The following is a 14,283-nucleotide window of genomic DNA, read 5'->3' on the forward strand; positions in this document are numbered from 1 at the left end:
CCAGCTCAAGTCAGAGTGACCTTTCTTTTCTTTTTTTAATTTTTTATTGTTATGTTAATCACCATACATTACATCATTAGTTTTTGTTGTAGTGTTCCATGATTCATTGTTTGTGCATAACACCCAGTGCTTTACGCAGAATGTGCCCTCTTTAATACCCATCACCAGGCTAACCCATCGCCCCACCCTCCTCCCCTCTAGAACCCTCAGTTTGTTTTTCAGAGTCCATCGTCTCTCAGGGTTCGTCTCCCCCTCCGACTTACTCCACTTCATTCTTCCCCTCCTGCTATCTTCTTCTTTTTCTTTTTTCTTAACATATGTTGCACTATTTGTTTCAGAAGTACAGATCTGTGATTCAACAGTCTTGCACAATTCACAGCGCTCACCATAGCACATACCCTACCCAATGTCTATCACCCAGCCACCCCATCCCTCCCACCCCCCACCACTCCAGCAACACTGTTTGTTTCCTGAGATTAAGAATTCCTCATATCAGTGAGGTCATATGATACATGTCTTTCTCTGATTGACTTATTTCCAGAGTGACCTTTCTAAAACCCAAATTGAGAGGAATGCTCCTAGCCACTTCTAGTTTGGTGTTGTCCAGAAGGAATTAATTTTTGTTTAAATAAACTCTTAAAATTAAAAACAGAAACAAATTGGGTTATTTCTTTGCTTAAACAACTTCCTTGACTTACCCATTGCCTTCAGGTTTCAGTCCAAACTCTTGATAATTAGACCCTTGCCTTTTTGTTCAGCCTCCCTAAGTAACCCCTTCTGTATGCTTTCTGCACTCTTTTTTTAAAGCACTTGTTTGTGGGGCGCCTGGGTGACTCAGTTGGTTAAGCGACTGCCTTTGGCTCAGGTCATGATCCTGGAGTCCCAGGATCGAGTCCCGCATGGGGCTCCCTGCTCAGCGGGGAGTCTGCTTCTCCCTCTGACCCTCCTCCCTTTCATGCTCTCTCTCTATCCATTCTCTCTCTCTCTCTCAATAAATAAATAAAAATCTTCAAAAAAATAAAGCACTCGTTTGTTCATTCTGTCATTGGACCATTCTTTCTTTCTTTTTAAGATTTTATTTAGGGCGCCTGGGTGGCTCAGTTGGTTGGGCGACTGCCTTCGGCTCAGGTCATGATCCTGGAGTCCCGGGATCGAGTCCCGCATCGGGCTCCCTGCTCAGCGAGGAGCCTGCTTCTCCCTCTGACCCTCCCCCCCTCTCATGTACACACTCTCTCTCTCTCATTCTTACTCTCTCTCAAAAAAAAAAAAAAAGATTTTATTTATTTATTTGTCAGAGAGCAAGAGTGAGTACAAGCAGGGGAAGCTGCAGGTAGAGGGAGAAAGAGGCTCCCTGCTGAACAAGGAGCCCGATGTGTGGGACTCGATCTCAGAACCCTGGGATCATGACCTGAGCCAAAGGCAGACACTTAACCGACTGAGCCACCCAGGCTTCCCTGGACTATTATTTCATTTGTTCATTAAACTTTTATTGCCCACTAATATGGGTCAAGCTTTATGCTTAAGGCTTGGGCATGAGGTGGTCAACAGAAGAGATCCTTAGACATTTCACTGACCTCTCACACTGTTAATCAGGATAGAGTAGGTTATGATGCAATGACAGATTAACCCTGAAATCTCATTGTTTTAACACAACACAGTTGTATTGCTTGTTACAAGCCACTCTTCAGAGGCTGTGCTCTTCACAGGAACTCTTCCATTCAGAGGCCCCAGCTTATAGCTGCACCAACTTTTCCTCTGTCACCTGGGCACTGTGACAGAGGAAAAGAGAGGCTGGATGGGCTTCTCCCTGCCTCAGCCCAGAAGTGTTGTGTGTCCCTTCTGCTCACATTTCCTTAGCCAGAACTAGTCGGATGGCCCCACCTAATAGCAGGGGGGCTTGGAATACCATAAACAAGAACGTAAAATATCTGGTGAACATATGGTTTCTGCCACAGTTACTGAAGTATAAACAGTTACCTGACTTCTTGTCTGTCTTATCTACTGGACTTTAAATTTCTCAAGAGCTGAGGCTGTATCTACCTTGCTTTTGTGTCCTAAGCACGAGGGCACATAGTAGGTTTCTGATTTTTGTTGAATAAATGTCCTTCTTGAGCTTGGATTTAACTCAAGTCACTTCCTTTAAGAAACCTTCTCTTACCATCCCTCTACTGCCTCCTCCCCCACCCTAACCCCCCCCCCCCCGCCCCCAACCCCCAGCCCCCAGCCCCCAGCCTGGGTTAGGTGTCTCTCTTTTTTTTTTTTTTAAAGATTTTATTTATTTATTTGAGAGAGAGACAGCGAGAGTGGGAACACAAGCAGCGGGAGTGGGAGAGGGAGAAGCAGGCTTCCCGCCGAGCAGGGAGCCCGATGCGGGGCTCGATCCCAGGACCCTGGGATCATGACCTGAGCCGAAGGCAGACGCTTAACGACCGAGCCACCCAGGCGCCCCAGGTGTCTCTTTTCAGTCTTTGTGGTATCCCATGCCTACCTCAACCCAAGCATTCCTCACCTTGTATTATTACTCTTTTTCTTTCTTTTTTTTTTTTTCTCCCCCTCTCCGCTAGATACTCATTTCCTTTAGGGCAGGGGCTTTCTTTTATATTTTTTCTTTTTTTTTTTTTAATTTTATTTATTTGAGAGAGCAGAGCTAGCGAGAGAGAACACGAGTGGGGGAAGGAGCAGCAGAGGGAGAGGGAGAAGCAGACTCTCTGCTGAGCATGGAGCCTGACGTGGGGCTTCATCCTGAGGTCATGACTTGAGGCAAAACCAAGAGTCAGAGGCTTAAGACTGAGCCACCCATGTGCCCCTCTTTTATATTCTTTTGAAAATTTGTATTAACGTTTTTAAAATTGCTTTAATAATGCTTAAGAAATAAAACATTACTGGGGCGCCTGTGTGGCTCAGTCGTTAAGCATCTGCCTTCGGCTCAGGTCATGATCCCAGGGTCCTGGGATCGAGCCCAGCATCGGGCTCCCTGCTCGGCGGGAAGCCTGCTTCCCCCTCTCCCACTCCCCCTGCTTGTGTTCCCTCTCTCACTGTGTCTCTGTCAAATAAATAAATAAGATCTTCAAAAAAATAAAACATTACTGTTCGAAGCTTAATTAAATCCTTTGTGTAAATCTGCCCCCATTAGGTTTATTATTACTACGGATTTCTTTAGTCTTTCCTTGCATACATGTGTCCCTAATCAATATAATGATTTTCCTCTGGGTCCATGTGGATAACAACTTGTCCCAGCCCTACCTGTTGACTTCTCCCTGCTCTGTAGGACCACCTGTATCATAAATCCAGGAGTTGGGTGTGGTGTGTTCTATGGGTACATTTACCCATCTCTGCACCAATATCACCTATCTTAGTGATAAGAGTTTCATGAAAAGTCTAATACCTGGTCGTCCAGTCCCCCGCTCTGATCTGCCTTAAAACCTCTGCAACTGTCATTCCTGGTTTATAATGATGCTTAATGAATGTTTGTTGAATAAATAACAAATCCTGTGGGTTTTTTTTTTCCTTAGTATGTCATTTTCAGATTTAGGAGCTTTGCCATTTAATTTCTTTTCAGATAATTTTATATTTAAAAATCAAGCTTCAGAATCAGAATTTATTGACCAGAAACACCATTTAGTGTTTTATAAGGTAGGAAGGAGTAAAGCCTCTGGCTAAAGTAAAGAATGTTTTGGGGTTTTTTGCAGTAAATTTGCAGTGAGTTGTCAAGGAAACTTAGCCAGGAGAACTGTTTACTGGTAATTGTGTTTGCTTTGAAGTGTGACTGCAAAGTAATGAGGCTTGTTTTTCCCAGTGTCAGTATTATATGTAGTATTACCTCACATAGTCATACTTTGAATGTGCTAAGTAATAACACTTCCTAGATTACTGATTAATATTTCACATTGATTCAAAGTTAGAAATTAAATTATACTTTATGTTAGGAATTGTCCCTGTAAAGGTCTTTCATTTGGTCTATAACCTAATTGGATGGCCCTAGTCAGCCTTTCAAGCAAATGCTTAGGTTTAGAATGGCTGCATAACACTTTGCCAAGAAGTGGGAGAACTCTAGGAAGAAAGACTACATGTTGTTTATATAACAAATCAGTGAAAGATTAACCCATTTTTCTACTCTTTCTTCTTGAGTTTTCCTTACAGATTGGATTGTTATGACTTAAATGTCATTATTAGAGTCTTTGGACGACTTTTTAAAAAAACTTTTTAACTTAAATTAACAAACATGATTGTGTTTGGGTTTATTTTTATTTTGATAAGGAATTTTTTGGTTAGTTTTTATCTGAATTCTAGTTAGTTAACATATAGTGTAATACTGGTTTCAGTATAATTTAGTGATTCATCACTTACACATTAACACTCCGTGTCCAGTCACAAGTGTACTCAATAAGGATTTTTTTATTTTTTTAATAAGGATTATTTTTTAATGTAAGATTTGCCACAATCATCACGAGATGGGAGAAGGAGTGTGGCAATGATCCCCTTTTATTTCAGCTCTATAATTTAATATTTTATAAAACTAAGGATAACTTTTTGGAAGGCCACTCCCTTGGAGTGTAGACTCCGTTGTAGAAAGTAGTAGCACTGACTCCTAAATTTAGCTTTTAAAATTTACTGTGATCTTAATACCAGTTTTATTTTATTGAGGTGAATTTAACATAACATGACATTAACCATTTAGAAGTGAATAAGTCAGTGGCATTTAGTACCACTAATTCAGTGGCATTTAGCAACCTTTATACAGTTTCAAAACACTTGGATCACTCCCAAACAAAATCCTGTACTCTCATTAAGCAGTTACTCTCCAATCTTCCCTTCTCCCAGTCCCTGGCAACCAGCAGTTTGCTTTCTATCTCTTTCACATCAGTAGGATCTCACAATATGTGACTTTTGGAGTCTGGCTTTCACTTAGCTTCATGTTTTCAAAGTTGATCCACTGTGTAGCATGTATCAGTGCTTCATTCTTTTTATGTGAGGACTCTTCCTGCACATGTGTATGCCATGTTAGCCATTCATTCATTGATGAACATTTAAGTTGTTCCTATGCTTTGGCTACAGTGAATAATACTTCTGTGAACATTTATGTATATAAGTATTTGAGCACCTGTTTTCAGTTCTTTAGGGTATATACCTAGGAGTGAGATTCCTAAATCAGCTGGTAATTTTTTTGAGAGAGAGAGAGAGCAGGGGTGGGGTTGCAGAGTGAGAGGGAGAGAGAACCTCAAGCAGACTCCCCACTGAGCGCAGAGCCTGATAGATAATAGGGCTCAATCTCACTCCCAGGAGATCATGACCTGAGCCAAAATCAAGAGTTGAGAGCGCCTGGGTGGCTCAGTCATTAAGCATCTGCCTTCGGCTCAGGTCATGATCCCGGGGTCCTGGGATCGAGCCCTGCATCGGGCTCCCTGCTCGGCAGGAAGCCTGCTTCTCCCTCTCCCATTCCCCCTGCTTGTGTTCTTGCTCTCACTGTCTCTCTCTCTCTCTGTCAAATAAAAAAATAAAATAATAAAATAAAAATTGTCTTTCCTTAAAAAAAAAAAAAAATCAAGAGCTGGATGCTTAACTGAATGAGCCATCCAGGCGCCCCTTATGGTAGTTTTTTATTTAACTTTTGAAGAACTGCAAACTTTCCACAGCGTCTGAACTATTTGACATTCTTACCCAATGTTTGAGGGTTCCAATTTTTCTACACCCTTGCCAGGTCTTGTTATTTTAAAATTATAGCCATTCTTGTGGGTGTAAAGTGGTTATCTCATGCCAGTTTTACCTTGCACTTTCCTGGTGACTGAGCATCTTTTCTTGTGCTCCTTGGCTATTTGTAGATCTTTGGAGAAATGCTGCTTGTCTTTTTGTTGTTGTAAGATTTTTTGTATTTTTATGTATTCATATTTTGGACAGCAGACCCTTATCAGATAGATGATTCGCAAATATTTCCTCCCATTTGGTAAGTCATTTTTTCACATTATTGATCGTGTCCTATGGTGCACAGAAGATTTTAATTTTGATGAAGTCGAATTTGTCAATTTTTGTTGTTGTTCAGGCTTTTGGTGTCATGTCTAAGAATTCGGCATATCTTACCAAAGTCAAGATCATGAGGATTTATCGCTGTTTATTTATCTTTTATTTTTTAAATTATTTTTGTAAGTAAAACTCTACCCCCAGAGTGAGGCTCATACTCGTGACCCCAAGATCAAGAGTCATATGCTCTACTAACTGAGCCAGCCAGGCACCTCAGATTTATCGCTGTTTTTAGTTTTACCTCTTACATCTAGATCGTTGGTCCATTTGGAGTTAATTTTTGTATGTGGTATGAGGTGGGAATACAATGAGGGCTCTTTATTTTAAAAACAAAATTTCATAGAACCTTCCACATCATACTTTTAATATCCCTTATATTTACACACCACCCCAAAACTCCCTGTGGGTTTCATATATTATTTTAAATTATTCTGAATTGTGCAAAGCAGAACGTACATACACTTAAAAAATAGTGCTTATAAATATAAAGATACTATTTTCTCCATCCACGGACTATATATTGGTGACTGTATATGGATTCATGGATTTCCTTCTTAACTCCATGGTCCCCACTGAGTCAGCAGATCACAGATTTTGTAGAGGAGCATCAAGAGACTCTATCATGACATGAAGAAAAGGGATTAAGGATGAAAAAGGTAGAATTTCCAAGGGCCCATATACTTGCAGAAACCTCAAGGGAGAGATGGGAGAGGACTGGAAGGTAGGTCACTGGAAGGCAGTGGTGGAATCTGTAGGGGCTACAGAGGACATAGCATTTTCTTCCAGGCGACAAGGATGACTGCAGAGTAGAAGTACAGTGCCCAGGGATAGTACGTTTGGAATAGGGTTGGAGGCTCAAAAGAGCTTGTCAGAAAGCAATGGTGTGAGGAGCTGTAGAGGATTCTTTTCATTTTGGAAGTAATGCCAACCTAATTCTACCTCCAGAGGAGGAGTCCAGCTAACTGTTTAGCATCTGCCCTAGAGAGGGGTAAGGAAAAGCAGCTGGAGACATTCTAGGATTTTATTGCAGCCGTAACTAGAATGCTAGTGAAAAATTTGCCTTAGTAAACCATAGTCTGTATCAGGATTTTGTGGGTGTGTTTGGTTGGTTGTCTTCTCGTTTCTTAATAAAACTTCCTAGTAAAAAAAAATTCTGGTTTTGTCTCAGCTGAAAGCATGATGAAATTTGCCAACTTCACGTGTAAAGGAGGGAGTTGGGTTCTCAGTGCACACTTAGAACTTCGGGTGGTGCGTTGTATTGGCTTGTGGCCATTGGGTGGACCAGGAGCTGGAGCACAGGGGAGTGACAGCCTGGGAGGGAAGGTGTGGGGACTGTGGTGCCAACCAGGGCTAAGGATTTCTGTGCTTCTGGCCAGCGCTTCACAGTGCTCAGGCTTATCAGTACTCTCCCCCCGCCCCCCCACGCCGCCCACCCCCCACCGCACGCCCGGCCCTTGTCAACTCTGTGTTCAAAGATGTTTAGGGAAGGGAGTGAAGGAGAGGATAGATAGGACGAGTGCCTGGGAGCCTGGCGGCAGGTAGAGGTAACGGCCGCTGGTTCAGATGCGCTTCTGCCTGCCTGAGGTGGATTGTCTACTCTTTCCACTAGACAGGAAAGCTACCCTACAAGTGACCTGGAGAGGTATAAACAAAAAGTAGGTCTCGGGTGCTTCTACTTTTGTGTTGTTTAGAGTCTGAGTTTGTACAAATGTTTCTTTTTTCTTTTTAACCCTCCACGTGACCTCTGTGACTTTCAGGTGTTACTCGTGAGCAGTAGTCGCCATCCAGACCGCTGGATTGTCCCTGGGGGAGGCATGGAGCCCGAGGAGGAGCCGAGTGTGGCAGCAGCCCGTGAAGTCTGTGAGGAGGTATGTGCTCAGAAAGAAGGGCATGGCCGGACCTTGTAATCATGAATCTGTCGTGTCTGCGGAGTTCTTTAATTCATCACCACCCGCTGAATAAACATACTGATGATCACAGAAAGAAGGCATTTAACGGTTACCATGTGCTTCCTTGATTAAAGAGGTGATTGGGTTGTGACATGGTGATGTGTGTTGGACACTCTGTGCAGGGAGAAGGCTCCAGTAGTGACTGTATCTAATTATATCAGACACTCTTTGGTAATTTCCCTTGGAGCTCTTTCAGCATTGCCTCTGTTACCTGGGATAGAAGATCAAGAACAAACAGTTCATCATTGATAGAAATGACTCTCTCTCATTAATGAGGAGGAGGAGGCCCTTGTTCTCCTCTGCCTCCTGGGTCCTGGCCATAGAACAGTGGCTGCAGCAGCAGTTCTGTTACTAATAGTGCCGTTAGAGAGCTAATAGTATCTTCTCTGTTATTTAGTCACACGATACGCAGCATATATGTACTGAGTTCCTGGGCCATGCCGAGTATATCTTATTAGATCCTCTAGAATAAGTAGTCAGAAGAAGTAAAGTCTGGGACCCTTCGTTCCCTTACTTCAAGGGCTTACGGTTTGATTGGGGAAACTGAGAAACAGATTGCAGTTCAAGGCCAGGAGGAAGGAATAACATTCCTTCATAGCCTGTTGTGGCGACACTGTACTGTGCTCTGTTTATGTTCTTTTATTTCACCGAAGACTCCTAACGAGGTGGTGTAAGTTTTATCACCCCCATTTACTTGCCCTGGCCACACGGCTAGTGCTTTTCTTTGTTCCAGAGGGAATTTAAAACTGATTCTAAGGACATATAAAATAGCACTAAGAACAAGTGTAAATCCTATGTTTCTTTTGGGTTCAGCCCTTGGCAGAAGTCCTCTGAAACTAATCTTACCCTTGGAATACTTAAGGAATTCTTTCCTCACTCTGGAGTCCTACAGACTTGTGTTGGCTCATATCCTTGTCATTTTATCATATATCTGGTGTCCATAACTAGACTATAATCTCTGAGAGCAAAAAGTGTGTTTTGTAGTTTAAATCCTCCCTGTGTGTGCCCACTACACAGCTACGTGAATGGAAAGTAATTAATACATGCTTCTGTGACAGGTGGAGCAATGGATGGAACAGTAAAAGTCCTGAAGAGATGTCCTTAATGGAAATGATCTGAGTGTAGGGAGAGATAGATCTTGTCAGAGAGGATGTGACAGGGATTCTCACGTAGTAAGAATTGGTATCCTCCTTTTTTATTAGAGCTGGGATAATGGGAAATGCTCGGGAGTACCGTGGCCTGGAGGGGCAGATGTGATTCTGCACTCTGCCTTCCTAGGCCTGAGCGCACCAGAATCTTTGCCTGCTCCTTTCTGGAGGCTTGACTATTCAGGTAAGTGGCAGAGTCAATTGGTCGACTTAAGCTGCGTAACTTTAATTCAGATCAGTTGACTCCTGTAGGATCTAAGGCACCTAAAGCAAAAGTAATGTTTGAAAGAGCTTCCGTGACAGTGGTAGATTCAGAAAGGTGGTCGGAAGACCTGAAATACAGTGATGGTTCTAGAATAAAGAGAAGGAGAAAAGTTCAGAGACTTTGTGCAAAACTTGCTACTTGGTTGTAGGAGTTGGGGCCAATCTGACCTCCGTACCTTCGTGGAGCACATGGATTTGGCATCTCCAGAGAGCTTATATCAGTTGCCGTTACTGTTGCTGGATTCTGAGTTATTACGGTTGACTCATCCGTGAGTTACACACGTGCAGCGAAGATGGAGAGAACTAGGTGACTGGAGTAGAAATGCAGTGAAGGGCAGGAAAGGGTGTAGGGCGGCGCCCTCTTAACCCTTTGTTTCCTGGAAATGCTATCTGGCCCTTCAGTCCGGTGAGAGGGAGGCCGCAGTGGGGGTGGGGCAGAGGGTAGTGACAGCACAGACAGCAGATCCTGTCCTCGAAGGTTCAGGATCCCCGTTCCCTCCTGTCCACGTGCGGTCCCGTGCTTGAAGTTAAACCCTGCTCGACTCTGAGGAAGTCAGAGGAGAGTCATACCACACCCTATACTTTATTCCAGCATTATTGAAAGGATAAATGTCTGAGAACTGCTTGCAACTTTAGAATACGGTACCAAATAAATCAAATGTTTGCACAAACAATAAAAATTAGTGAAATGTCATTACAGAAACAAACATTCCAGTGGCTTCTATCAAAATAAAATAGAGGGGATGGTTTTTCCAATTCACATCCATCAACAGAGTACAAGACTTGGAATCAGAGAGGATGTAATACATATATGTATATATATACACACACACATATATATATTTTTTTAATTGCCCTTGAAGGGTAGCTTTTGTAAGCAGAAATCACTATTCAGGAGTTTACTTAGATTTCAAAATGTTACGACTTTTGTAAAGTACACATTCAAAAACTTAGTTTTTTTCATAATGCTTGCAGCTCTGATTGCTCTATATATAAACATAGAAGATTTTACTAGTCACTTTTGGATAATACTAGAACAGTTAATTGAAGAGCTTCAGAGATTTCAAATTGGATTCATACAGCTAAATAGAAGTGCTTTCTAAAGAACTTCAGTTGTCTGACTTAAAAAATAAAAATCTGATGAAGCTCTTCAACAAAATGTCCTGTGAATCTCATATATTAAACTTACAGCCTCCTGGCTGGCTCAGTCAGTGGCTCATGCGACTCTTGATCTCAGGGTTTTGAGTTAAGCCCCACGCTGGGTGTAGAGAGTACTTAAGTAAATAAATATTCAAAAAAAAAACCTTACAAATGAGGTGAGTCTTAGATTTTTTATTCTCATAATATATGTAAACTTACTAAGATTTTCGACTTAAAAACACAAGTCAGAAAGAAATTATTCAATTATATTTTCAAAACCAAAGTTACAATCTAATAGGCCAAGATTTTTTGTTTTTTGTTTTTAAGTAATCTCTTTGCACAGTGTGAGGCTCAAAACTCATGACCCTGAGATCAAGAGTCGCGTGCTCTACTGACTGAGCCAGCCAGGCGCCCTAGGCCAGATTCTTTTACACATTACAAAATCATAAAATATGTCTGGTCTCCTTCTTAACAGAGAAGTATCTTACGATTTTGATTCTCTTAAACATTTCTATATTTCATTCTAAATATTTCCAGGATTGAAAGACACTTACCCACCAAAGAAACCAGGCCCTCTCTGTTAAGTGAGGCCAAGACTCTTGGGTGGCCTGGTTGGAAATGCTGATCTAGTCCACTGTTGCTCTATCAAGACACTGTAACTTCAAAAGGCTGGTGGTCGTAGAGTCCACACAGGGCTCAGTGTGTACTGAGCGAACACTCTGCAGTATCTGGCACACCTGACTAACTTTATCCTTCAGCCTGAAGGCTCCTTCAGGCTCCGTCAAGTCTTTGATAGAGGACTCACTGTTCTTCCTGTGTGTTTCCCTTGCGGTCTGTACTTCTAGCATCGTGGTGTCTGTCATGCTATGATACTGCTTGATTAATTGTCTTCTATGCTAGACTTTACATTTGGTATAGTCGGGTACCATCCTTTTTTGCTCGTTGTTTAATCCTCAGTGCTTAACACATAGCAAGTACCTAACAAAATAAACGTTTCAGTTATTGACGGGACCACTAGAGCAGCCCCATAAATACGAGGTAGGCTCTTTTGGGTTTTCAGGACTAAACATACTTGTAGGTCTCTCCGATGAGGAAGAATATGGCAGGGTCACAGCAGCTGTCCAGCCAGGCCGTGCGGGACTGGAAACTTGGGTCACAGGGCACAGGCAGGCCCCGCCCACGGTGGCTGGAACGACAGCAGGAATGCAGTGTGGCCCCTGTCTTCCACGGTGGATGAGCAGCCTTTCTAATCTCTTCTCAGCCTCCTGGCTTCTGCTCACCACTTTCTGCATTTTCCCTCCTGAGTGCAACATTTATCTGTCTGCGCATCTCACACGCAGCCTTCCCAGCAGAGATGACCTGACCTGTGGGTGCAGCTGCCAGGCGACATCATCAGCTCCTGGCCATTTTGAGGACGTTTGCCTTCACTTTGCTTCGGTTGCTGATCTCTTAGTTCTCTTGCTGTGCGCAGAGCGCCAAGCTCAGGTGCTGCGCAAGTATGGCAGCTTGCACTTCAGAACACCTGCAGCAGCTTTACTTCAAGGATCCTGTGTATGTAGTAAAAAAATATTTACTAACACAGGAAAATGTTTGTAACACATTCCTAAGTGGTCAAAGCAGACTGTGAAACAGTATTTATAATATAAAACCATTTAGTGGAAAAGAAATGTGGGTGTCCATTTGTGTAGAAAAATAAATAACACTGCTTGCACGCCTACTAGGTGCCGAGCTCTGTTCTAAGCGTTTTGCAAATGTTGCCTCATTTAATCCTCCCCAGACCCTATGAGATAGTGGAACTGTTACTCTCTGCATTTTACAGGTGAGAAAGAACAGGTTCGATGAGATTAAGTAATTTGTCTAAACAAGTTGTGCCCAACCAAGGGTGCTCAACGTAAGATTTGAATTCAGAACATCTCGGCTCAGCACCTGCACACCTCTAAATGCTATGCTCCTTGAAAGAATGTCTACCAAAATGTTCACGGTGGTTATCTTTGGGTTAGCTCAGAGATTATCAAGTTTTCTGCATTGAACATATATTTATTTTATTACTAGAAAAATGTTCTGTATCAACATGAATGGAGTGAAATTATTTTTTTTTAAAGACTTATTTATTTGAGAGAGTGAGAATGAGAGAGAGAGTACATGAGAGGAGGGGGGGGAGGGTCAGAGGGAGAAGCAGGCTCCCCGCCGAGCAGGGAGCCCGATGCGGGACTCGATCCCGGGACTCCGGGATCATGACCTGAGCCGAAGGCAGTCGGTTAACCAACTGAGCCACCCAGGCGCCCTGGAGTGAAATTATTAAGTAGTCTGTCATGGCCTTGTTGGGCCAAGATACCATTAAACTCAGTCTGTTCAGAGGCTTTGTTTAACCCAGCTTAAAAATTTCAGCATATTGGCTGAATTTCAGAAACCAATAAATCTGTAGCACTTGAAACATTGGCAGTCACATTTCAAGGGCTAAAATACTCCCTTTTGGAAACTGGCCTCCATTTTTTAGCTGCTTATGGTCAGAATCCTATTATAGTGACCACTCAGAGAGTGAGACGGCTGAGGCTCTCTCCCAGAGCCACTCAGGGGCCATGGTAACAGTGCATCTCCAGCCCAGGGCAGCAAAGGCTGGTATGAGCCAGCCATGTGACACCCTCTGTAATCAAAAAGAAAAGCACCTCTTTGTGTAGTTTTCAGAGCTATTCTTTTTTGGCTAATTCAATAGGAAAGGTAAAACTGTTGGCTGACAGGGAAAGAGAGAGAAACTAGATCTGAGACCAATCTGTCTCTTCATTTGTTTTATTCCCCATTCTCACCTCAGGCAAACCCAGAGCGTTATCACCAAGATAAGAACATCTGAAAACAGAATGGGGAGAAAAATATGTGCATACCTTCCAGTGTGTCCTCTTCAAGGATGACAAAGATGGGTGCCTTCTGCCTTTAGAGAAGTGTAGTCAGTGATGACAATTGAAAATATGTGGCCAAATGCCAGTTCCTTTTATCTGTTGCTTCACGTCTGGACAAGGCCTGTGTCCACAGAGCCATTTTCCAGCATCTGTAGGCAGCCTGATCATGAATCTGTGACATAGGCACAGCTTTAAAAAAAAAGTGTAGCTTGTTCTTGGACTTCTTCACTTGTGTCATAATATCACAGTATTCTGCTACTCCTCTGGCTCTTCACCACCTGCTGCTTTGCCATATAAACTCACCGCCTTGGAAATTTCTTCAGTTTAGTGAGGTCTTCTGATACTTCCCTATACTTCTTGCTGCCCTTTCTGAAGTTTTTATTTATTTATTTATTTAAAAAATTTTTTTAAAGATTTTATTTGAGAGATAGAATGAGATAGAGAGCATGAGGGGGTAGGGTCAGAGGAAGAAGCAGACTCCCCGGTGAGCAGGGAGCCCGATGTGGGACTCGATCCTGGGACTCCAGGATCATGACCTGAGCCGAAGGTAGTCGCCTAACCAGCTGAGCCCCCAAGGCGCCCTCTCAAGTTCTTAATACACTGTACAAAAAAGTAAAAATGTCACAGCACGTTTGACTTAATTCACCTTCATTTAGGAAAGTTTTTTTGAATGGCTAGGTGCCTTAATATAATATCAAGGGTCATGGTTGCCTCAAGGGTACAGAGGGGCTTTGTCGTTCTCTCTAGCCTTACTGATCTTACATCATCCTATCAAGAATTTATTGTGACCCGGGGCGCCTGAGTGGCTCAGTTGGTTAAGCGGCTGCCTTCGGCTCAGGTCATGATCCTGGGGTCCTGGGATCGAGCCCCGCG

At 42.8% G+C, this 14,283-nt stretch overlaps 1 protein-coding gene across 1 annotated transcript in view; it reads left to right on the top strand.

The window, feature by feature from the left end:
* The window catches only part of NUDT3 (nudix hydrolase 3), a 126,274-nt gene that overhangs the window by 54,604 nt on the left and 57,387 nt on the right, over nt 1-14,283 (top strand). Inside the window, exon 2 of the mRNA XM_027603477.2 lies at nt 7,773-7,883. Within this exon, the coding sequence (XP_027459278.1) occupies nt 7,773-7,883 (111 nt within the window). The remainder of the gene's footprint in view (nt 1-7,772; nt 7,884-14,283) is intronic.

Source organism: Zalophus californianus, chromosome 7 (assembly GCF_009762305.2).
Source record: "Zalophus californianus isolate mZalCal1 chromosome 7, mZalCal1.pri.v2, whole genome shotgun sequence".
Taxonomy (NCBI): domain Eukaryota; kingdom Metazoa; phylum Chordata; class Mammalia; order Carnivora; family Otariidae; genus Zalophus; species Zalophus californianus.